General features: G+C 45.0%; 1 protein-coding gene across 1 annotated transcript; it reads right to left on the reverse strand.

The window, feature by feature from the left end:
• Positions 1–1,387: 1,387 nt before the first annotated feature.
• LOC311343606 (ral guanine nucleotide dissociation stimulator-like) lies at positions 1,388–23,141 on the reverse strand. The gene is made up of 18 exons (XM_084468515.1): positions 22,858–23,141; positions 16,042–16,346; positions 14,451–14,525; positions 13,874–14,067; positions 12,847–12,971; positions 12,216–12,431; positions 11,380–11,483; positions 11,135–11,219; positions 9,550–9,627; positions 8,974–9,060; positions 7,979–8,011; positions 7,704–7,825; positions 7,478–7,573; positions 7,058–7,274; positions 6,854–6,928; positions 5,553–5,801; positions 4,820–4,934; positions 1,388–4,094 (listed from the first exon to the last, which is right to left on the reverse strand). The coding sequence occupies exons 1-18, from the start codon at positions 23,050–23,052 to the stop codon at positions 3,919–3,921; spliced, it is 2,547 nt and encodes an 848-aa protein (XP_084324641.1). The 5' UTR covers positions 23,053–23,141; the 3' UTR covers positions 1,388–3,918.
• Positions 23,142–23,354: the final 213 nt, after the last annotated feature.

The raw sequence follows: 23,354 nt of genomic DNA on the forward strand, positions 1-23,354 counted from the left end.
GCTTTTTTATTAAAATGTACCTATTTGCACCAGAGTTATTTTTACTTATTACATATTTATTACATTTTTTTATTACATGTTTGTCTTTTGAGAAGTATGATAGTTGGGTAGGGTAATTGATTGTTTTTAAGGCAATCTTAGTGATTCAGGTTTTCAGCCTCCATGCAGCTGGTCAGTTCCCCAGCGTTTCCCACGCCTACATCTTTCCGCAGTAGTAATGTACACACATTACACGGGTAGACAGATGTTAATGTGAACCCGTTCTTTGGTTCCCACAGCACCAGCCTGCTTGCTGGGAGCTCCTGGTGTCTCTGGCAATGAGCGATCAGTCTCATTTCCCTGACTACAGATGCTTTTGGAAACTCATATACTCTGAAGCTCGTTTTGATCAATGGTTAGTACTGATTTCAGCATTCTGGTGTGTGTGTGTGTTTGTTTTGTGTGTCTGCACCCATCCAGAGACGTCTGTAGGGTGGGCTTCAGGGTCTTCACTGTCATACAGGAGACCAAACTCCACGGTTGCGTAGAAGAAGCTCAGCTTGATGTTTTGGGGGAGGTCGGAGTTCCACACACTGGTCATACCGTTCAGGACCCTCCTTCCTCAGATGAGTGATCCTATGAGCCCTGGTATGTGAAGTCATTGACTTCCTTCAGAGCATTGCCCCCTGCTGCTGTTAGAGGCTGATGTTCGGGAGGATGTTGTCTGTGATTACCTCGCTTTTCTTGGCATTTAGCCTCAGACCCAACCTTGGCACACTCTGGTCCAGAGCCCCTGTGCCTGCTCCACACGGTCTGATATCAGGCTGATGTCATCTGCAGAGCCCAGGTCTGTTTGGACTATGGCAGGAAATCACAGAGACCTCTAAGGTGTAACGGTGAAGCCCAGTTCCACTGATGCCTTTCTTGAGTGAGCAGTCCTAATGAAGAGGCAGAGGTCGAGGGCGTCCCTGCCTGTGTATCAAACTCCTCACTGTCGCCATCTGGGCGTACCACCTCTGCTCTTGTGCCTGTTTCCATGGTCCCTATTGGCCAGAGTAGGTTAGGAGGGACACGTAAGCCTTAAGTAAGTCCTGTTTATATGATGGTCCTTAATGATTTATTTATTTCTTTTAGTTGAACTTCTGCCTGTATAAACACTAGAAATGGCCCCGTGTTTGAACATCAGCAACAGCATCTATATAGATAGATGGATCTTATATAAATATATCTATATAGACAGATATAAACAGGACAGAGAACAACAACAGCCATCTCAACTTTTATAAACTTAAGGTTTATTCATATATACATGAATATATTAATCTATAACCAAGAAACGAGAGAATGTACAATGCAAAACAGAATCTCTATATACAAATCAATAAATAAAGTTGTACATGGAGGACGGTGGGAGGGGGGGGGGGTCTACTATACTAAACAGTTGGGGGGGGGGGGGAGGAGGGGTTAGGGGGGGTTAGAAAAATGTAAGATCCGTGTCTAAAAACGCTCATGACACCAGAGCACACTTTAGAAAACAAGCAAGCCAGGTCCGGGTGGTCGTCATAACAACACAGCCTGTGTCGCTATGACAACACAGGTCAGCACGGGCTGCCATGGTAACCGTCCACAGTCTCGTTGGATGGGAAAAGCTTGCATGGGGTTAGGGTTAGGTTCATGTACACACAGCAATGTCACATTAAATCAAAGAGAAGCACATTGAAGAGAGAGAGATACACCACAGCACAGCCCCCTGGAGGACATGGGTTCCATCCCCAATGTGAAATGAATGCTGGATTTAGTGGTTGAAGGGACACAGCTGTCAGATCCCAGTGTAGGGTTAGACCTAAAACCAACAGTGTAGGTTAGGCCTAAAACCAAAGAGTATAGGTTTAGAACTCAACCCAATAGTATAGGGTTAGATCTCAACCCAACAGTATAGGGTTAAAACAAAATCCTACAGTATAGGGTTAGAACTCAACCCAACAGTATAGGGTTAGAACGCAATCCTACATTATAGGGTTAGATCTCAACCCAACAGTATAGGGTTAGAACAAAATCCTACAGTATAGGGTTAGAACTCAACCCAACAGAACAGATTTAGATCTCAATCCAACAGTATGGGTTTAGAACTTAACACTTGACGTCTCCAGTAGCATTCCTGCATGGGGTCTCACCACGCTTCCCCGCTCACCTTTCTTCATTACAACATGTTAGACGTACAAAACCATAAATATAACATGTTTTGGTGGTGAAAGGCCTCAACCTATCTCCCTGCTTTTGGCACATGAAGGGTTAAGTCTGATGCCTCCGGTCTATAAACATACACAACAACATACTCACATCACTTCTGACACGACCATGACATGACAACACAACCAGCCAATCAGAAAGAGGGGGGCAGAACTAATGGATGGAAGATCACAGTGATGACCAGTAGAGGCCCAATAGTGGCAACCAGGGGGTGTGGCCACCTGGGGGAGGGTCTTTCCTGTCTCTCTGCTCACTGGTCCAATGGCATGAGGATGAATGTCAATAAACGTCATGCAGGTTAAAACTATGGAAGGTAACACTCTGAGGACAGCGCTCTGTTGTGGTACCGGGGTGTGACGCGTATCACGGTGGTGTGTGGTGTGTCGTGGTAGTGTGTTTCGGTAGTCTGTTCTGCTACCATGTTTTGTTGTGCATCAAGGTAGTGTGTTGTGGTAGTGTGTTGTGTTGTGCGTCAGCGTAGTGTGTTGTGGTAGCGTGTTGTGTTGTGTGTAAATGTAGTGTGTTGTGGTAGCGTGTTGTGTTGTGTGTCAGCGTAGTGTGTTGTGGTAGCGTGCTGCGCTAGGGGGTCACGACAAGCAGGAGCAGATGATGGTTGAGCTGTGTGGAGCTGAGATGTTTGAGCTGGAGTTTGGCAGCTTTAAGGACAATATCAATCACACTTCCGCCCAGGCCCACGACAGACTGGTAGAACCTTGTTAGATGTACTGTAGTGTAAACTGGATCAAAACTCTGACCCTTCTACCATCCCTCACATCACCTCGACCATCAGTCACAACACTCAGAGTCATTGCCAGCGGTGATCAGAGACCCACCGACCCACTCCCCCCATCGCTGCTATCATCTCAAACCAGGTTAATGACATTCAGCAAGAATCCCAGACAATCAGAAAGAGCATTATGTCCCCGGTCATGTGGTCACTAATCCAACATGGCGGTGTGTCACTGGTTACCCCTAGGAACCAGAGAGAAACCACCCCCTGCCATTCCAGCGAGCGAGAGAGAGACAGAGAGCTGGAGCAGGGAGAGAGAGAGTATCGTTCAGTTGTTAAAGCGCTGTTGATCCATTAAGGTGCAGCTCATGATCCAATCAAACATCGGCAGAGATGTTCTATGTACACACAGGTCTGGTCCAGAACAGACACCCAAGTAGGACTTCAACCCGTGGCAGAGTGAGATATCGTTCAGTAAAAAAAAACAGTGCCATGTGATCCATGGCCACCTCACACAGGTTAAAATCATTCACCCCTGGTTTCACACCTGGTTGGTCCACGCAGGTTAAAAGTCCACCTCACGCCTGTTATTATGACATCTCATTTGTATACACGTTTGTATACATGTTAGCACTACCTTTCGCACTACCAGTATGTTAATCCGTGTTCACAGGTGAAAACGCCACAGAGCGCATGAGCCCCCTTTCAACATGGCTGCAGCGATGACATCACATCCAGTCCAGCGGAGCACGGAGAGAGAGCTGGCAGCCATGACAGAGTTCTGGTGAGGGGGTGTTCAGTCAGAGCGAGTGTCTCTGGTTCCCAGTATTCCACCCCAACGCTATGTTCATCTCTCCAGGGTGAGGAGGAGAGGAGGACAGGGAAGAGGAGAGGAGGATGAGGAGGAGGAGGTTGAGGAGGAGAGGAGGAGGTGGAGGAGGAGGAGGATGGAGAGGAGATCAGAAGATGCCCTTAGCGATCTTCAGGCCTTTCTGCTTCATGCGCGGTAGTGTGGAGCTGGTGACACTCTTGGCGCGCAGTGGGCGCGTGGGGCCGCGCTTCTTCAGCACAAAGTCGTAGTTGGCAGTGGAGTTCATGGCGTAGAAGACGTTGGCGTTGTCAGGGATACGCAGCTCTGAGACAGAGAGGTAGACGTCAGACATGAAGCATCACCCATCGACAGATCAACCCCATCACCGATTTAAAAGGTTTTGCCTGTATATATGTACGTCAATTCTGGCCCCCATTGCACGGATCTAGCCTTGAAATCCAGACCCTTGCCGTATCCGGTCGGTAAAACAGCAAAGCTTTTGGCCCGCCTATATCAGATACACTGATGTGATTGGTTAATGTCCTGGGCCAGGGGAATTGGGGAGTGAGTATATTGCTTGTTGCCAGAGTGACTCGCTGAGCAAATTCAAATTGTGCCCTTTAATTTAATTTAATTTAATTTAATTGAACAGACAAGCCATCATGTTGGTACTTTAACATATTACTTACCTACTATTGTGGAATAACTTTATCTGACATCTTACTCAAAAACATACTCAACCTTTGTTGTCTGTTGTTTATGCTTTGACCGTGAAGCCCTGTGAGACTGTGACTGTGATGACTAACTTGTCCCATCTCGTCTTATCCCACTCATCGGCCGTAATGAAAGGTCATACTGCTAGATGTGCTAGCTCTCCTGCTGCATTTTAGATAACCCGTATCACTGTGACCGCACGCAGAGAACAGGACGGTAATGTCTTCACATGGTCCATGTGTCTTACAGTCATGTATTATAATTGTATTATAAATTCCTGCCAATGACATGCATATACATGTACATATACATCAAAATGCGTGCTGTATGTTCACCTTTCTCCTCAGATATCTTTTGCATGAGCTCGTAGTCCTCGGCCTTCTCCCGCTCCAGGTTGTGTTTGATCATCGCCTTACGGATCACCGCTGGGGTCTTGTCCTGGCTGGTGACCTGAGAGACATACACACACACCTTTAGACCTCTACTCCTCTCCTCTTCCCCTCTTTCTCCTCTCCTCTCCCCTCATTTCCTCTCCTCCTCTCTTCTCTCCTCCAACCCTCTTTCTCCTCTCCTCTCCCCTATTGATCTCCTTTCTTGATCTCCTCTCACCAGTCTTGTACTCCCCCTCCTCCTTCTCCAACTCCTCTCTCCCTCCTCCTCGGCCCCTCTCTTTCTCTCTCCCATCTCTCTCTCCCCCCCCTCTCCCCTCCTCTGCAGTATACTCATACATGTTTCCTCTCTCCCCTCTCTCTCTCCCCTCCATCTCTGTCTCACCAGAATGCTCTTGTACATGTTCCCTCTCTCTCTCTCTCTCTCTCTCTCTCCCCCCTCCTCCCCCTCTCACCAGTATGCTCTTGTACATGTTCCCTCTCTCTCTCTCCCCTCTCTCCAGTATGCTCTTGTACTCTCTCTCTCTCTCTCTCTCTCTCTCTCTCTCTCTCTCTCTCTCTCTCTCTCTCTCTCTCTCTCTCTCTCTCTCTCTCTCTCTCTCTCTCTCTCTCTCTCTCTCTCTCTCTCTCTCTCTCTCTCTCTCTCTCTCTCCCCCCCCCTCCTCCTCCCCCCTCTCACCAGTATGCTCTTGTACATGTTCCCATTCTCCACGTCCAGGCTGACCCTGATGATGCAGCAGTCGTCCACCTGCTGGTTGTAGAGCGGCAGTGACAGGGTGGAGTAGTTGGACACGGCCGAGGCAGAGCGCTTGTGGGAGCGGGAGGCGGCCAGAGGGGTGGAGCAGGAGGCGGAGGAGGAGGAGGTGCTGCTGGAGCCGGAGGCGGAGCCAGATGTGTCGAGGGACGACAGCGACGTGCACTCCCAGAACTACACACAGGAAACACAAGACAGGAAATGGTTGAGTACATTCCAGAGGTGAGAGCGGACTCATTAACATTGGGCCAATTGGGCCTGTTCACCTACAAGTAGTACAATACACAGTATTAGACACAAGTACTTTAAAGGGGTCATATCATGCTTTTTCGACTTTCCCCTTTGCCTTAGACTGTTATATGACGTATGTATACATGTTTTACGGGGGAGTATTGGCGCCCCCGAGAACGCCCCTCAATAAGTCTGTCAAACAGCTTGCTTGTGCTCAAACTTTACTTCCGTAACAGTGTGCAGGGGGCGGTGCTGAAGAGCAGAATACGCACCTCTCGGTGACCCTACTTGGGGGGGGGGGGGGGGGGGGGGGGATTTGCTGACACACGTGCAAAGCGTTTCGACCAATCACAACAAAGTGGGTGTGCTGACCAATCAGCAGACTAGGCTACTCGGGAGGGGGGCCTTAAAGCGACATGATACAAATCAGACCGTTTTTGAGAATAATAAGGTGTATTTTTAACATACAAGCATGTAACCCTATTCTAGTAGTACCCCCAAATGCCATTATTAACCCTAAAAAAAGCATCCGAATATGGGATCTTGGGTTGGGGATCAGGGTCGGCTTAGCTCAGGAGGTAGAGCAGGTTGACTTGTAACCAGAAGGTTGCTGGTTCGATCCCCGGCTTCTCCTAGTGTGTAGATGTGTCCCTGAGCAAGACACTTAACCCTAACTGCTCCTGACGAGCTGGCTGTCGCCTTGCATGGTTGACTCCGCCGTCGGTGTGTATTAACTGTTCTAAGTCTCTTTGAATAAAAGCGTCTGCTAAATGTAAATGGCTCTTTAAGTACATTCCAGAGGTACGAGCGGACTCATTTGGGCAAATGGTCACGTACTAGTAGTACTAATATACAGTATTACACAAAAGCACTTTAAACATCAGGAGGAGGGTCTCAAGAGACAGTCGTTGATCCTCTTCTTTCTGTACTCAGCCCTACTGGGCCATGTGGGGGGCAGTGGGAGGAGCCATGGGGAAGGAGTGGGAGGGGCTTACCGTGGAGGCAGTCTCAGTGACATGCGTCTCTCTTCCCAGAACAGAAATTGAATGTTTGACCGAAGGAGTCGATGTCTGGAAACACAATGCAAACAAAATCAGAACAAAACCTTTAAAAAAACAGCAACATTTGTATAATTAACAGCATAAGACAGCATCACAGCACTAATCTAATTTGAATCAGTGCTGAGCTAAGTGACGTGCCTTCCTCTCGTGGACCTCTGGCGAGTCGGACAGGAAGCTGGCGTTGACGTCCTCCAGGTCGGAACCACTGGAGCTGACCGACGTCACGCTCAGGGCATCGCCGCTGTCCCCGCCCCCGCCGCCCCCGCTGCTTTGGTACGGTCTGCTGGGGGCGTGGTCAAAAGACTTGGAATGGTGGGAGCCCGGAGCCCCACTGGCCCCGGCCTCCAGCTGACGACTAGAGAGAGACAGAGAGAGAGAGAGAGAGAGACAGAAACACAGAGATGGAGAGCGAGAGAGGGAGACAGATGGAGAGTGAGCGAGAGAGAGAGAGAGAGCAGGTCAGACAAAGAGATGAGTGCGTGCCTGCCTGCCTGCGTGCGTGCATGTGTGCGTGCCTTCATGCCTTCATGCCTGCGTGCCTGCGTGTGCGTGACTCACTCGCTCCAGCGTTTGATGATGCCGCCGTTCTTCTTGGCCCTCAGCGTGTTGCTGGCCGACTCAGACAGAGGCTCGATCTCACAGGACAGGTGGTAGCTGGACAGAGAGACAGGTTATAGCTAGACGGGATAGAGAGGTGAATCAGCTATACTAGCAGAGCAGTACTAGCCTATCCAAGTATAGGACTATTAGCCCCACTACCCTACCCTAGCGTAGCAATAATCACCTCTCGGCCTCGCTGAGTCTCTCCACACTGGAGAACCAGTCTCTGAAGTGACTGTCGGGCGTGAAGCTGTAGTTATTAGAGGCTAGCTGGAGTAGCTTGATTTGAGCTATGACCTCAAACTCCTGGAGAGAGAGAGAGAGAGCAAGGGTGGGGGAGAGTCAGAGGAGAGAATCTCTTTCATTCTGTGGTATATAAATCAATAAAGCTAGAGAGATGTTCTCTAGGTTTATCCTCAGTTTTGTATTCATCCATGAGCACGAGGTCTTCAAACGTACCTTTCTCCTTTTCTCAAAGTTGATCAGCCCTCCCTGCAACACAGGGAAACCAACCCGTTGAAATGACATAAAGGAGGTTAAGAGTCGGTCATTGAAGAGTGTTGTTTCACTGTGTCCTTCTTTACACAAGGATATTCTAACTCTTTTCAAATCTTGAATTGAAGATGGTAGTCAGATTGCGATGCAGAGATGTTTGCCTCGTCGAAAATAAAAAATGTTTGCTTATGATGTCAGTGGCTAGTTCATCTACATATTGTGTTTTTTGAGAGGGGTTATTAAGGATGGAATACTAATGACTTGAGGCCAGAGAGTACTGGGAGGCAGCCATTAAATTCCACCCTCAATGTGCCAAATGACGTCACAGATGCTGCGTCCATATTTTATACAGTCTCTGGTCTAGACAGAATCTCTCGTGTCCCGTGCTTAGCTGTTACGTGACCGGTCGCTAACCAATAAAGCAAGGTGGGTGTCATATGCAAATATCCTCCTTTTTACATGAATTGTGCCATTATCCAAAGTAATATAAACGTATAATTACATTCACATTTTGGGCATTTAGCAGATGCTTTTATCCAAAGAGGCTTACAATAAGTACATTTGTATGTGTATATTGTGTATATATATGGCTGTCAGTACAGTAAGGATGTTCATAGAACCAAGTACCAAGCACTAACAATCACTAGGTTAACCTATTCCCCATATACAACAAAGATAGCTAGGATAAGATGCTACACAACTAAGTACTATAACTAAGTACGACATAGTATAAGTGAGTACAGTAAGTGCCAGGATGTACAACATACAATAAATAGGACGGGTGGGAGGGGGTGGCTATGCAGAGTCTAGAGTCTTTTGTGTAAACAGATTTGTTTATAAATCTATAATCAATGGTATAAAACAATTGTAGAATCTAGAATCTATGACATTGTGTAAACAGGGCCTGAGAGGGTTAGTGTGTTGTACTAGAGAGTGGTGCTGAAGAGAGAGATCCACACCTCTGTGTAGTCCTTCATGGCTGTGTCCATCATCACCAGGTCCGTCAGGAAGGTTCCCAGATAGGGGATGGTACCCTGCATGACTCCCTGAGTACCAAGAGAGAAATATTTTATATATTATAGACAAATATGCATGCACACTACATACAATGTTTTATAACACAGGCTGCTAATATATATAATAACCAATATTAAATCATCATACATTTGTTCATTAAACATTGTGTGTGTGTGTGTTAGTGTGTGTGTGGGTAGATATATATAGTGTAGTAGCAGCCATCGGCCACCAGGGTCTGCATGTGTGTGCCGTCATAAGTGTGTTTAAAGTGTGTGTGTTTTTGTGTTTTATTGTGTTTGTGTAGTAGAGTTTGTGTAGTAGAGTGTGTTAGACTGGACTGGACTGTGTGTGTGTGTGTGTGTGTGTGTGTGTGTGTGTGTGTGTGTGTGTGTGTGTGTGTGTGTGTGTGTGTGTGTGTGTGTGTGTGTGTGTGTGTGTGTGTGTGTGTGTGTGTGTGTGTGTGTGTGTGTGCGTGCGTGCGTGCGTGCGTGCGTGTGTGTGCGTGTGCGTGTGTGTACCAGCTCTCTCTGCTGCTGGTGTCTCCTCTGGGTGCGTTTGGGATTGAGCTCCAGCGTTGCAAACTTGGACGTTCCCTCCTGGAGGACAGACACAACCCGTAAGCCCAGAGGACACTTGTGCATTAGCAGCATGTCAAAGAAGAGCTGTGAAGATCCACGACAGTGACCCGGTCACCGATTGGTCGCTCAGGTGTAGAGCTTTGATTTGGTTCCACAACGAGACACGTGAATTAAATCAATGCATACAGAGGGATCGAAACACTGTATTTTCAGTTGGTTTCAATACATCAACTGCTTTTCAGCAGTTCATTTAAAAAAAGTAGTTCAACATATTTTTCAAATGGATATATTGCATCACTCTCAGGAATCTGAATTGTGTCCTTGCATAGATCTTTGCAGACGTAAAGTACGTAGAACTGTAAATCCATCTTAAATCTAATTCTGTAAATATATTCTCATAACTATAGGGCTATCATATGATTATACCTATACTATTATAAGCTTAAATCAGACTATACCAGACTGTACCAGTCTGGTCTGCAAGTGAAGCAAAAACAAGAAAACGGAGGAGAAACTTGTTCTTGCCGTGTTCGTCTATCCAGAACTTTATGATATGTCAAATATGGTAAAAAAAATGGAAACTATGCGAAACTAGTCTATCATCCAATGGCGGTTGCTGATACGTGCTGCATGACGTGTTTCGAAACTTCAAACCAAATGAAAAATGCAACAAAGTAGCCACTTCACCACTGAACCAGACCAAATCTTCAGAATGTAGGTAATAAAATTAAATAAAATACTAGACCGTGGCTGTTTCCCAATGCGAAGGCTGCAGCCTTGCTAGAACGCTTCCTTGTGAGTCGTGTCCTATGGAGATGAGGCAAGAGTGCTGGCTAGAGTGCTGCCTAGCGATTGTAACGTTCGGAATTTGGAACGACTTGCTAGTGTGGAAGCGCTTCTGCTTCCGCTTTTTAATACTGCTCCAGTGGTAAATATTGTAATATTTTAATTGTTGAAATTGTTATTGGATACAGTAGTTTGTTTAAACAACAGCTACGTTTATATTAAAACAAATCAATCCATGCAAAATACTGCCTCATTACGTTCAATCATTACATTGCAAAGACGTTTGAAAAAAAATCGCACAGGTCTTTAAGCTTAATTGTTTACATTTACATGATTAATCTATAAAAAGCAATACGTCATGAAATATTTCTGAAAACGTTCAAATAACTTCACTTGTGTAAAGCAATGTTTTAAATACCCCGTGCAGCATATGAACGCAAAGGATTGTGGGGATTTTGGCTTGTTGAGGATGCATCCTTGAAATATCTTGGAGTTCTCAAAAACAAAGGAAGCGAAAAGGAAGCGAAAAGGGCGCAAATTTGTTCTCAACATTGGAACAGTGCTTGTCGGCGTTCTATGACGTGGCGTCCTTAAAAGGGCATGCTTCCTTCACATTGGGAAACAGCCCATACCAGACCATACCAGACCATACTAGACCATACCAGACCATACTAGAAAATACTAGATGATGCTATACAATACCAGAGTTAAACCATGCCAGACTATCCAACCAACTGACCTTGACCAGGAGTTCTCTGCTCAGGGAATAGTTGTTGTCGTCTGAGAAGATCTCCGATAGCTCCCGGAAGGTACGAAAGTTCTCCCTAAGGGGAGAGAAGTGCCAGTTAGCATTGTAGTGCGTTACATGTAGTGCGTGGCATGTAGCACACATTGTGTCGCATGTAGAATATATTGTGTAGCATGTCACATATAAAATGTAGTGTGTTGCATGTTGTGTTTAGCATGTAGCATGTAGCTCCTCACCTGGACACCTCCTCCCAGGTGCGCTTGAGGCGGTGGATGGCGTTACACTGCAGTGCAGAGAGGATTGCTCTCAGAGAGGAGAAGTTCTTCAGAATACGACACTCCTGAACGCAACACAAAATACAGTCTGATAAAACACACACTCCTGAACGCAACACAAAACACAGTCTGATAAAACACACACTCCTGAACGCAACACAAAACACACAAACTCAGGCTGTGTTTGATTTGGCTCACTTGTCTCCTCATCCCTATTTCCTGTATACTATGATTTCCTGTATACACTATGAACACTAGTCCACTATTTAGGTAATAAGTGTAGATGTACTGTAGTGTTATTCTGACACTATGCGCCAGTGTGAAGTATATCAGTTACATAAACAAGCCATGACAGATTATTTGTATGAAGAAACTATCTACCGGACCAACTCGTTTGGATTAATCTGAGGACGATGAAAAACGCTGAGCATCATGGGATATACTTTGGAACTAATTAATCATTTGTACACTTTACAGTGCATTATGGGTATAAAGTAGTGTCCTGTAAAGGGAACAATATTTGTACACTCACATTTCAGACAACACTAACAAATTGTGACATCCTAAATAGTAGGGGTGGGACAAGCTATCGCTACGATGATATAGCGATACACTGGCGACAAATATCGAATAATATTTTCATATTCGTACCGTTTTTACTTTTTATTTACGCTTTATTCCTGAAGCGTTAGGAAAAGGCCCCCTGTGATTTCCAACCCTTTTCCTAAACAGTGCACTTCATCCACCCATCAAACACAGCGTAAGTGGTCATCCCTAGTGCTAACACGCCAACGTACCCGGGCCACCTCCACCCAGCGCTCCAGCAGGCGCGCCCGCTGGCTGGCCTTCAGCAGCGGCGTGCTGAGCAGGGTGGTGATGACGCAGTTGGTGACGGAGTTGAACTGAGCGACGGTGGCCCGGATGGTGGGGGCCACGTGCTCCTTCCCCTTCTTATCCCTCTGGGACCAGATCCCGCCCAGACAATGGTAGGGAACCACTCTCTTAAACAGGTCCTGGGAGAGAGAGAGAGAGAGAGAGAGAGAGAGAAAAAGGAAGAGAGGGGGAGGTAGAGAGGTAGAGAGAGAGAGAGAGAGAGAGAGAGAGAGAGAGAGAGAGAGAGAGAGAGAGAGAGAGAGAGAGAGAGAGAGAGAGAGAGAGAGAGAGAGAGAGAGAGAGAAGGAGGAAAAGGGAAGAGAGGGGGAGGAAGAGAGAGGGAGAGATTAGATAAGTCAGTCTGAATCAGTAGAAAACAGAAAATGGACAATGTATTGTACAGTCAGTGGACCGGGGTTGTACAGTCAGTGGACCAATGCACTCTGCCCATGTCCATGGGCAGAGTGTTCTACAGGAAGTGGACAGTCTGTTCAGGATGTTGGCGGTGTGTTTCACAGGAAGTGGGCAGTACTTCCTACAGGAAGCCGTACTCACAGCGTCCATGAGGGTGAACTGCTCTGCCACCATGATGGGGTCAAAGGACAGGAAGCTGAGCATTGGCAGTTCATCCTCGAAGCCGCTCTCTTCCTGTGTGGCGAAGGGACAGCCGATATGCTCCGCTGCAGAACAACCCAGGAAACATAAAGTCATACTATTAGATTTCTATATGTCTCTATATCAGCTGTCAAAATAACCCTGAAATCATGATAGATCGTGATACTATCACATTTCTGTACATGTCTCTATATCTGCTGCAGAACAACCCTGAAATCATCAAGTCATACCATCACATTTCTGTGTCTTTCTCGGATAATCGTACCCCTGAGCAACATAAGGGTGTATGTACACACTGAGTAACCCCTACTTACACCGGACCTGTCTCTGTATTCAATGCCTTAATGACCTGTCTCTGTACTGTCTAACCTCTACCTGCGCCTTAATGACCTGTCTCCTGTACTGTCTAACCCCTACCTGCTCCTTAATGACCTGTCTCTGTACTGTCTAACCCCTACCTGCTCCTTAATGACCTGTCTCTGTACTGTCTAACCCCTACCTGCTCCTTAATGACCTGTCTCTGTACTGTCTAACCCCTACCTGCTCCTTAATGACCTGTCTCTGTACTGTCTAACCCCTACCTGCTCCTTAATGACCTGTCTCTGTACTGTCTAACCCCTACCTGCTCCTTAATGACCTGTCTCTGTACTGTCTAACCCCTACCTGCTCCTTAATGACCTGTCTCTGTACTGTCTAACCCCTACCTGCTCCTTAATGACCTGTCTCTGTACTGTCTAACCTCTACCTGCTCCTTAATGACTTGTCTCTGTACTGTCTAACCCCTACCTGCTCCTTAATGACCTGTCTCTGTACTGTCTAACCCCTACCTGCTCCTCAATGACCTGTCTCTGTACTGTCTAACCCCTACCTGCTACTTAATAACCTGTAATCAATATATAACCCCTACCTACTCTTTCATGCACTGTTAACCTAGTCTCAGCCCTGACCCCTGACCCCTGACCCTTACCGTCGGGGTCTGGCTCAGTGACCTGCCGGCGGTGGAAGTGGGCCAGCAGATTGTGGGCACGGCGCTCCAGGTCAGAGCCAGGGAAGTGTTTGTGGAGGTAGGACAGCAGCTGGTGCAGACAGCCGTAGTCCGGGGGCGACCAGAAGTCCTCAGAGTACTGGTCCAACCACGCACCCAGGATAGACGACACCGTGCTGAGAGAGAGGGAGAGCTTTAACTATACTATATACCTAGTTGTGGAACTATTATATATATAGATTCATTATTTATAGTTGGACTAGTGTTTACATATATAGATATCCTTTGTATAAAACAATAGGACTAGTGTTTATATATATAGATATGCTCTATATAAAACAAGAGGAATAGTGTATAAAATGTATAGATATCCACTATATAATACAATAGAACTAGTATGTACATATGCAGTAGGACTGCTCTACCTTTACAGAATGTGGCTCACTGAAACTCCACTCAGAGAGAGATAGCCGTACCGCTTTGTCTCAACAAAGAACGATACGGTTACCTTAGAGTTCTACAGTCCTGTTTTTTGAAGAATGTAAAATATGCAACATACTTCCTGAGTTCGATGCGGTCGTCCTCACAGATCCTGTGGGCTGCCATGGCTGGAAGGTTCTGGAGTTTAGCATACCTAGAGATTGTTGACATTCATTAGTTTACCTGAAGAGAGCTTTTTTTAGTTCAGCCTTCTGGCTGTATGTAGGTATAAAAGTGGTATATAATGGTTGTATTTATATCTAGTATATTCAGGTATATATTGGTAGTGTATTCATGCATATATGCTATATATTGTATGTATTAATGTAGTAGTATATTCAGGTATATATCGGTAGTGTATTCATGTATATAAGCTATATATTGTATGTATTAATGCCGTCCCTCCGCTGTCCCTCCGTGTCGGGACGGACAACGCCCCTTAACTGTGGTATCTATTGGAGGGACGGCAACCCCCTTAACTGTGGTATCTATTGGAGGGACGGCAACCCCCTTAACTGTGGTATCTATTGCTTTTATAAAACGGTTACCTAAGTATGGCGAAATGAAAGTCATAGACACCCTCAATTTTGAAAAAGTGAGAAAGTCGGAAAAGCATTTTCTACGAATACAAAAAAGTAGTCCCTCCTGGCTGCCTGCAAAGTGTACGGCGGTTGCTATGCAACACACTGTAGCGTCCTTCAGAGAGAAGGCTAGGCTAGAGACGGTAGCTTGGTTCGCCGGCAATTTAGCCTACTAACGAGTTCACTCACCATGTGCCTATTGCTTTACAACATTTCCACCCTCTCCAGCAATCAACATATTTTTAGGCTTAAGTGAACTATGCTATTGCTTTTATATATAAATAAACAACAGTTCAAGTTAGGCGCGGAGTGATACTGAACTCTGTAAACTGAAGAGGCGTCATAGCTGTGTGTATCAGCTTGATTTAAGCCACCCGTTTTATAATGAGCGTATACAGCTATGACACCCAATCAGTTTGCTGAGTTCCGTATCACTCCGCGCCTAACTTGAACTGTTGTTTATTTATATATAAAAGCAATAGCATAGTTCACTGAAGCCTAAAAATATGTTGATTGATGGAGAGGGTGGAAATGTTGTAAAGCAATAGGCACACGGTGAGTGAACTGCTCGATAGTAGGCTAAATTGCCGGCAAACCAAGCTACCGTCTCTAGTCTTCTCTCTGAAGGACGCTACAGCGTGTTGCATAGCGACCGCCACGCACTTTGCAGGCAGCCAGGAGGGACTACTTTTTTGTATTTGTTTTTTCAAAATTGAGGTTGTCTATGACTTTCATTTCGCCATACTTACGTAACTGTTTTATAAAAGCAATAGATCACTTCAGTCTGTGAAATGTGCTCATTATACCGCTTAACCATTAAGGGGGTCGCCATCCCGACGCGTAGCGGAGGGACGAACAATGCCCCTTAACTGTGGTATAATGAGAACATTCCACAGCCTGTCGTGATCTAATGCTTAAGTGTATTCAGGTATATATAGTATATATTGTATCTATTCATGTCATGGTATATTCAGGTACATATTGTATATATATAGTACACATATAGTGGTACACAACTGTTGAGCAGCAGGTGGAGGACCTGTAGTAGTATATTCAGGTATACATTGTATATATTCTATCGGTACACACCTGTGGAGCAGCAGGTCAAGGACCTGCCGCGTGCTGGCGAAGGAGCGGTAGGTGCACAGGAAGATGGTGACATAGCTGGAGTCCTTCCCGCGGAACGCCTTCAACATGTACTCCACCAGCCGCTCCAGCGTCCCTGCCTTGATGGTGCGCACCTTGCAGGTCTCGTAGAGGCTGAGGGCGGAGTCTGTGTCCACACCCAGCCATCGCTGCCCCTTACTGGCCGACTGGTGCAGCTGCACCTTCCTCAGGGTGATGGTGAAGACCGCTCCATCCTCCTCCTCCTCTCCTATCTCCTGGGTGGAGCTCTGGAGGAGCAGAGAGGGAGGAGGTTAGTCTCTTCGTCTCCAGCCCAACCCTCATGGGGTGATGGGTAATCTAGAACACCAGTCATCGGTCTGCTGGGAATACCCACAACATGACTCACGGCATACTATCTCACTCTCTCTTTCACTCTCTCTCCCTCTCGGTCAACTAGCCTCTCTGTCTCTCTCTCTCTCTCTCGCTCTCTCTCTTCTCGTTGGCATGGTAACTGAGAGCAAACAACAGTGGGAGAGGTCTGGTAGTTTAGTTCAATCCTTCAACTGACTGTTTCTGTACAGTAGCACTTGTGTGTTTGCGTTGTGATGTGAGCAAGAGAGAGGGAGTTTGTGTGTCGGGATGGGTTTTCTTTTACCAGAATCCAGCTAGTTCTATTTCCGTACGCAAACCACAATGTCTCTGGCTCAATCTATTCTTGTCTCTATTTTCCCTGCTCCCTACCTCTATCTATCTGTCTGTCGCTGACTTGTTTCCGGTCTCCTCCTTTCTTTCTCTAACTCTCTTTTTTTCTATAAGGGAATAAAGAGTTTGTCGTCTCTTTGGGGAACAGGGAGTTTGTCGTCTCTCTCTCTTAGAAACAAGGAGTTTGTTATTGTCTCTCTGGGAAATACAGAGTTAGTTGTCTCTCTCTCTCTCTCTAGGGAACAGGGAGTTAGTCGTCTCTCTCTCTCTAGGGAACAGGGAGTTAGTTGTCTCTCTCTCTAGGGAACAGGGAGTTTGTTGTCTCTCTAGGGAACAGGGAGTTAGTTGTCTCTATCTAGAGAACCGGGAGTTAGTTGTCTCTATCTAGGGAACAGAGTTTGTTGTCTCTCTCTCTCTAGGGAACAGGGAGTTTGTTGTCTCTCTCTATCTAGGGAACAGGGAGTTTGTTGTCTCTCTCTATCTAGGGAACAGGGAGTTTGTTGTCTCTCTCTATCTAGGGAACAGGGAGTTTGTTGTCTCTCTCTATCTAGGGAACAGGGAGTTTCAATAATAAACTGAAGGAGTATCAGGGTAAGATAGAAAGTAATATGTAAACGTCATACATGGGCACAGAGAATGCAAAGGCTCATAGGCAAGGCTAGTAAGCTGCATACAATCGGTGAGAATTGAATTCTCCCCACCAAAAGAGAGGTAGTGTGGGTGATGTTGGGAGACAAGTCATGCAAGCCAATAAACTAATCTCATTGTCTGATAACTCAGACATAAAAGATATTATGGCAGAGAAAGTATTAGAACAGCTGATAACGAGCATACCAGAGCCATTTTTATGCCCTACAGTTGGATACATCAACAGGCAGCATGTCTATATTAGGTATGAAGGTATGATAAAAGAAGAGTTCCTGTCTTGCAAATCTTTATCGACACGTTCAACTGCAGAGGACATCTTTGACATTCTGAAGGCGTTCATAGTTTCAAACGGGATTGATTGGTCCAAGTGTGTGGGATTAAGCACTGATGGGGAGCACCGTGCGCTGCGGGCCGGCCCAGTGGAGTCATCACTGGGGTAAAGGCTGTGGCTCCACTGGTAGCATCTGCCCACTGCAGTATACACACAGAACCGCTGGCTGTAAAGAAAAAAGCCTGTAGGTCTAAAGACTGTTCTGTATGAGGCAGTCAACTTCATCAAAAGCCTCCTCCTGCAATCCCGTTTATTTTCAGTTTTATGTGAAAAGATAGGCAGTGACCAATGAGTCTGATGGCTCTCCAGGGAGAAGGTACTGATGTGACTTTTTGAATTTGATGATGAGGTGAGGGTGTTTTTTCTTCACACAGTTTAAAGTTTAAACTCGCACACCGCTTCAGGGATTTTGAGTGGTTGGCTAAATGGAGATACCTGGCCGACATTTTCAGCCACTTAAATGGACTCAACCTCAGTCTCCAAGGAAAAGCATTGACCATGTTCAAATGTCCAGAATAAAATAGAAGCATCCATAAAACAAATGGATATGTGGGCCAGGCTGACAAAGTACCCTTTGACTTTATATTGCTTCTGAGTATCCCGATCTGTCCAACAGTGCTGTGCGGTTTCTGATGCCTTTCCCGATGTCGTATCTCTCTATCCCGATCTAAAACTGAGACTCTCATTACTTAAGCCAGACACCATTGCATGGTGTCTGCCATGCAATATCAGCCTACTCATTAGGGTGAGTCAACATTAGTGGGCTCCTATTATGATTGGTTTTACCACTACTGCACTGTATGTATGAGAATGAATATGGTTTGGCTCCCATATTACTTCTGGTCGGATGTGGGCCGACCTGAAGTAATTAGATCAAATACTTTTGAGATTTTCAAGTCGGCTGAGTTTGAAAAGGTTGCTAACCGCTGCTCTAGTGAACATGGAGGTAGTTCTCTCTCTATGGAACACAGAGTTAGGCTCTGTCCCAATTCTCCCCCTTCCCCTAGATTTGAGCTCTAACCCTAGATTTTGCTCATTCCCGCGAAGGGGTAGGTTGTCCCAATACTTAGGGGAGCAAGGGGGAGTGCCTATTTTCCCTTAAAATCAACCCTTGAACGCTAGCCAGCTCGGTAGCTGACTTGCAGCTAAGGGCATTCAAAGCAAGTGTTCTTGTTAAGGGGAGAGAAATGTGACTGGGCCTTAGTTGTCTCTCTAGGGAACAGGGAGGTAGTTGTCTCTCTAGGGATCAAGGAGTTAGTTGTCTCTCTCTAGGGAACACAGAGTTACTGTTGTTTTCACTCCATGAGTGAACAGGGAGTTAGATGTGGGTGTTTCTTCTTACTGCTATAATGACAGGGATGCATTACCATGGAGACAAGACAACTCACACATCCTGCTGGCTCCCCATAGTGAGTCAGCACTCTAAATATAAGATGGCTACCAGTCTGTTCCCTCTACACATCCATCTGCACAGTCAGAGGAACAGAGAGAGGGAGATTAGAAAGGAGTGAGGGAGGGAGACCTGCAGTTATCTAATCATCTGAATATATGGGTTGCGGAATATATGGATTTTGTGTTATAATCATAACATAAATAGTATGTTTATGTAATCTACACATCCCCCCGCCCCTAGTATTATCATCACTTTGGCTGTAGCTTACACAACTGATTCAACAAAACAAACACAGCACAAAATACACACAACACAAAACACACACACACACATCCTCAGCTAGCAGCTATGACCTAGCGTCTAAACAGTACCTTCCACAGAGCTTTGAGTATGAGATTGTCAGTGAAAACTATCCATTTCTGTCACATTGACGGTTGGAATGGACGGATGCCTTGCTCAATGGACAAAAATCATGAATATTCAATCCTTAATAACTAGCTGTCATTGACTGCGTTTACATGGACAACCTTAACCCGACTATGGACCTTATTCTGATTATGGTAATATTGCGATTAAGGTGTTTACATGAGTTATTAAAAGAATACTCTGTTTATATTCCCCGTTTACATGTAGCCCAGCATAGACTGATTAAGCAGTGTTCTTTAAGTTTCTCACGATCATCTCGAAGTAGCCGTAATATTGTTTCTGTAACCTTATAATTCATTGTTTGCATTATTTTCGATTTCAGTTAAATAAAACTGGTGAGATTAATTATTTAATTAGTATTTAATACATACATTTTCGGGTAACATTTAAATGGATAGTTACGTTGGGAATATATTGGTTCCTACCCACCTGTTAAAAGGGGACAGTTAAGTGGGGGGACCAATTGAAGAGTGACCGGACACATGCAGGTGTACTTTTGCCGTGTTGGTTATAATTAAAAGATACAAACGCTGAGAACAACTGCATTGACTTATTTATTTGTAACCCGAATGTTCCCACGATCCTGAAGTGACCGGAGGATGCTACCGGAACAAAAATAAGGGTTACATTTCCATAGCAACGCTCTACCCTATACTATAATTTCGGTTTTCTTATTGATTATTATGCTCGCAAACAACTTTGAAAATATGAAACTTAAACGTTATCTGCTCATGAAACGTAAACGGTACCTGCTCGCATACAACATAACAAATGTGAGACTTGTGTGTGTCACTAATAAACAACATGCATTATAAGTTTGTTGCCATAATGTGACTCAGTTGTCGGCTTGTCACAAAATGCTGCAAATATTCTGAAAGGACTATAGGTTATAATGCGATTAAGGTGTATACATGTCTAGAATGCGTCTCAATAATCAGAATATGATTGGAATACTCCACATACCTTATTCAGATTATGCTTATTCCGAATGACCTCATTCAAATTAAGGCAATCGGAGAATGGTGTTTACATGGCAGCTGATTAAGACCTTATTCCGATTAATATCGGAGTATTAATGTCCATGTAAACGCAGTCAATGTGGACCTCTGAAAACGCATAACATGAAGATCTTCCTGTTCACTTAGAATGGAGGGGAGTCACTGTGCATCCACCCACCGTGAACCACATTGGGCAGTTTGAGGAACTCCGTGTTTTGGGCCTCACAAACAGGCGGTCATGACTGCCACTGGGTGTAAACAAGGCCACTGGGGCATTCTCGTGCTGCCCAGGGACCTCCCTCACCAGACAATGACCGTGATGTCACTGTTCCCAAAACATGTACTGCTGTAGGCCCTGGAACAAGGCATCGGAGCCCTCACTCTATGCTATTGATGATGTACCATGTAATAATGTACATTTATATTTTACATTGAGGGCATTTAGCAGACGATTTTATCCAAAGCGACTTACAATAAGTAGTACATTTGTCAGAAGAAGTTGAAACAATATATTGCTGTCGGTACAGTAAGTAAGATGTTCATAAAACCTAGGTTAACACATTCCCTGTATACAACAAGGATAGCTAGGATAAAGTGCTACACAACTAAGTACTACGCTAAGTACGACATACAATAAGTGCGTACATTAAGTGGCAAGATGTACTGACAACATACAATAAGTGCGTAGGAGGGGGTGGCTATGCAGAGTCTAGATGAAGTCTGCACATTTTATGTACTGTATGCTATTAATGTACAGCATGCTACAATGTACTGAATGTTGTGATGATACTAATGTGATGTCCTGAATGATGTTAATGTTAATGCATTGATATGTTTTGTTATCGCAGTAATTGTGTGTCATAAATGTAGTGATGTGATGTAAATAATGTGATATGTGATGCTATTATAGCTATGTAATGTTATTAATGTAGATGTGATTTTATTATTGCTATGTGATGTAATTTCTGTGATATATGATGTAATTATTAAGGTAATGATATTGAGGAAACCTTAACCAATCCGATTAGATTGGTGCGGGTTAGGGTTTGAAATTTGTTTACTCCCTCTCTCGTCACACTAATTAAGTAATTCCATTTCAGTTCTAGTAGTGCATTTAGCAAGCATAACTGGTATTATATCACTATATTCTGTTGCTATATGATATGGGAAGCCTATACAGCTTACACATACATCACATATATCATATATACGCATATATCATCTATTATATAGCCTGTATGATACATGATATATCCTGTCTTGGGTATGGTTCACAGCTGAATTCTGTTTAGGGCTGAACAATTTGGGGAAATAATCTAATTCTGATTATTTCAACCAACATTGCAATTGCGATTTAGTATGCAATTATTTTTTCTTTTCTTTAATGTTCTGTATTATTCACTAAACAAGCAATAAATCTATCTATAGTATGACCGACACAACATTGGAAGCAGTCAACATATAAACTGCTCTTTCTTTTAGGCCAGGCCGATGTGTTGAGATGAATTGATGCATGAATTGACATAACATCTTAATTTAAATATTGAAATGTAAAATAAATATTAAATAATACGAATCTTACTGATCTCCAGTAAGTAACAGTAAAAAATAAAAAAATAAATTATATACATATATATATTTTTTTTTTTTTGTTTTGTTTTGTTTTGTTTTGTTTTGTTTTTTAATCGCAGCCTTTGCGATTTGAATATCGCGTTCTATTACATCGCGATGTCGGTTTGAATTTGATTAATCGTTCATCCCTAATTCTGTTCCCCTTGAGCAGGGACAGGACTCTGTTTCTACACTTAGTTTAACCCTATCCCTTCCTAGAGGACAGGAGGACAGCAGGTTGTGGTGAGGCGGCCTGCTACGAGAGAACAGATTAGGGATTAGGTAATTGTGTTAGTGAGAGGATTAGAGTAAATAAACCTCGCAGCTTGCAGGGTTGAGACAGGACAACAAAGCAGACAAACTAAAATATGAATAATAAAGTAAATATGTTTGTAAAATAGGACAAACTAACAAAATAAAAAAATATGAAACACGCAATCACTTTGTGATGGCCATCCACTGTTGATTATCTGACAGCTCATCAGGAGCAGTCAGGGTGAGGTGTCTTGCTCAGACACCTCGACCCTCAGCTAGGAGGAGCCGGGGATCGAACTAACAACCTTACGGTCACCAGCCGCTCCACCTCCGGAGCCACATGCCGCTCCAAATAACGGCCTCGGTCTATTATTATATTGTGAGTTATTATGAGCCTGTACCAAAGGAGGGCTCCCAAATCCCATCTAGCTCACCTCTGGGTGCTGGGGCAGGTCGGGGTCCAGGTGGGTGAAGCTGTGGAGGAGGACGGGGCTCGGGTCGTCGCTGAGCTCCAGCCGCACCCCGCCCCAAATGCTGCGCACCCGCCGCGAACCCTCAAACATTTCGGGGTACAGACCCTCCGAGTGTCCGCACTGAGCCCCACACTGCGAGCCCGGAAAATACACCATGGGGGCCGAGGAGAGAGGCTACTCTAACACGGTACATCCGTTACGACCGCGGTCGGGTCCAGCGGGGATGTAGGGAGGCGGACCGTGACTCATCAGGCTCGGTTCCTAGCCAGTGTTGCCAGATTGGTCCCAATCTGGCAACACTATTCCTAGCTCCGCCCCGTTCTCCATTCCTAGCCCCGCCCCTTATCCTCCTCCCCCATACACATGGTTCAGGGTACATGTCACGTTTTTTATGTTGTTGATGCATATAACCGTCTACTGTTCAATATTATATATCATAGAAAATAGACAGTGTCCCA

Source organism: Micromesistius poutassou (genome assembly GCF_964030765.1).
Source record: "Micromesistius poutassou genome assembly, chromosome: 5".
Taxonomy (NCBI): Eukaryota; Metazoa; Chordata; class Actinopteri; order Gadiformes; family Gadidae; genus Micromesistius; species Micromesistius poutassou.

What these genes read in the sequence shown, in the direction of transcription:
- LOC311343606 (XM_084468515.1), bottom strand. Translation starts at nt 23,052, where the DNA reads ATGGTGTATTTTCCGGGCTCGCAGTGTGGGGCTCAGTGCGGACACTCG. An exon ending in GCAGAGAACTCCTGGTCAAG is followed by an intron (nt 9,628 to 11,134) that starts GTCAGTTGGTTG and finishes TCTGTCCTCCAG; the next exon opens with GAGGGAACGTCCAAGTTTGC. An exon ending in CAGAGGTCCACGAGAGGAAG is followed by an intron (nt 6,929 to 7,057) that starts GCACGTCACTTA and finishes TTGTGTTTCCAG; the next exon opens with ACATCGACTCCTTCGGTCAA.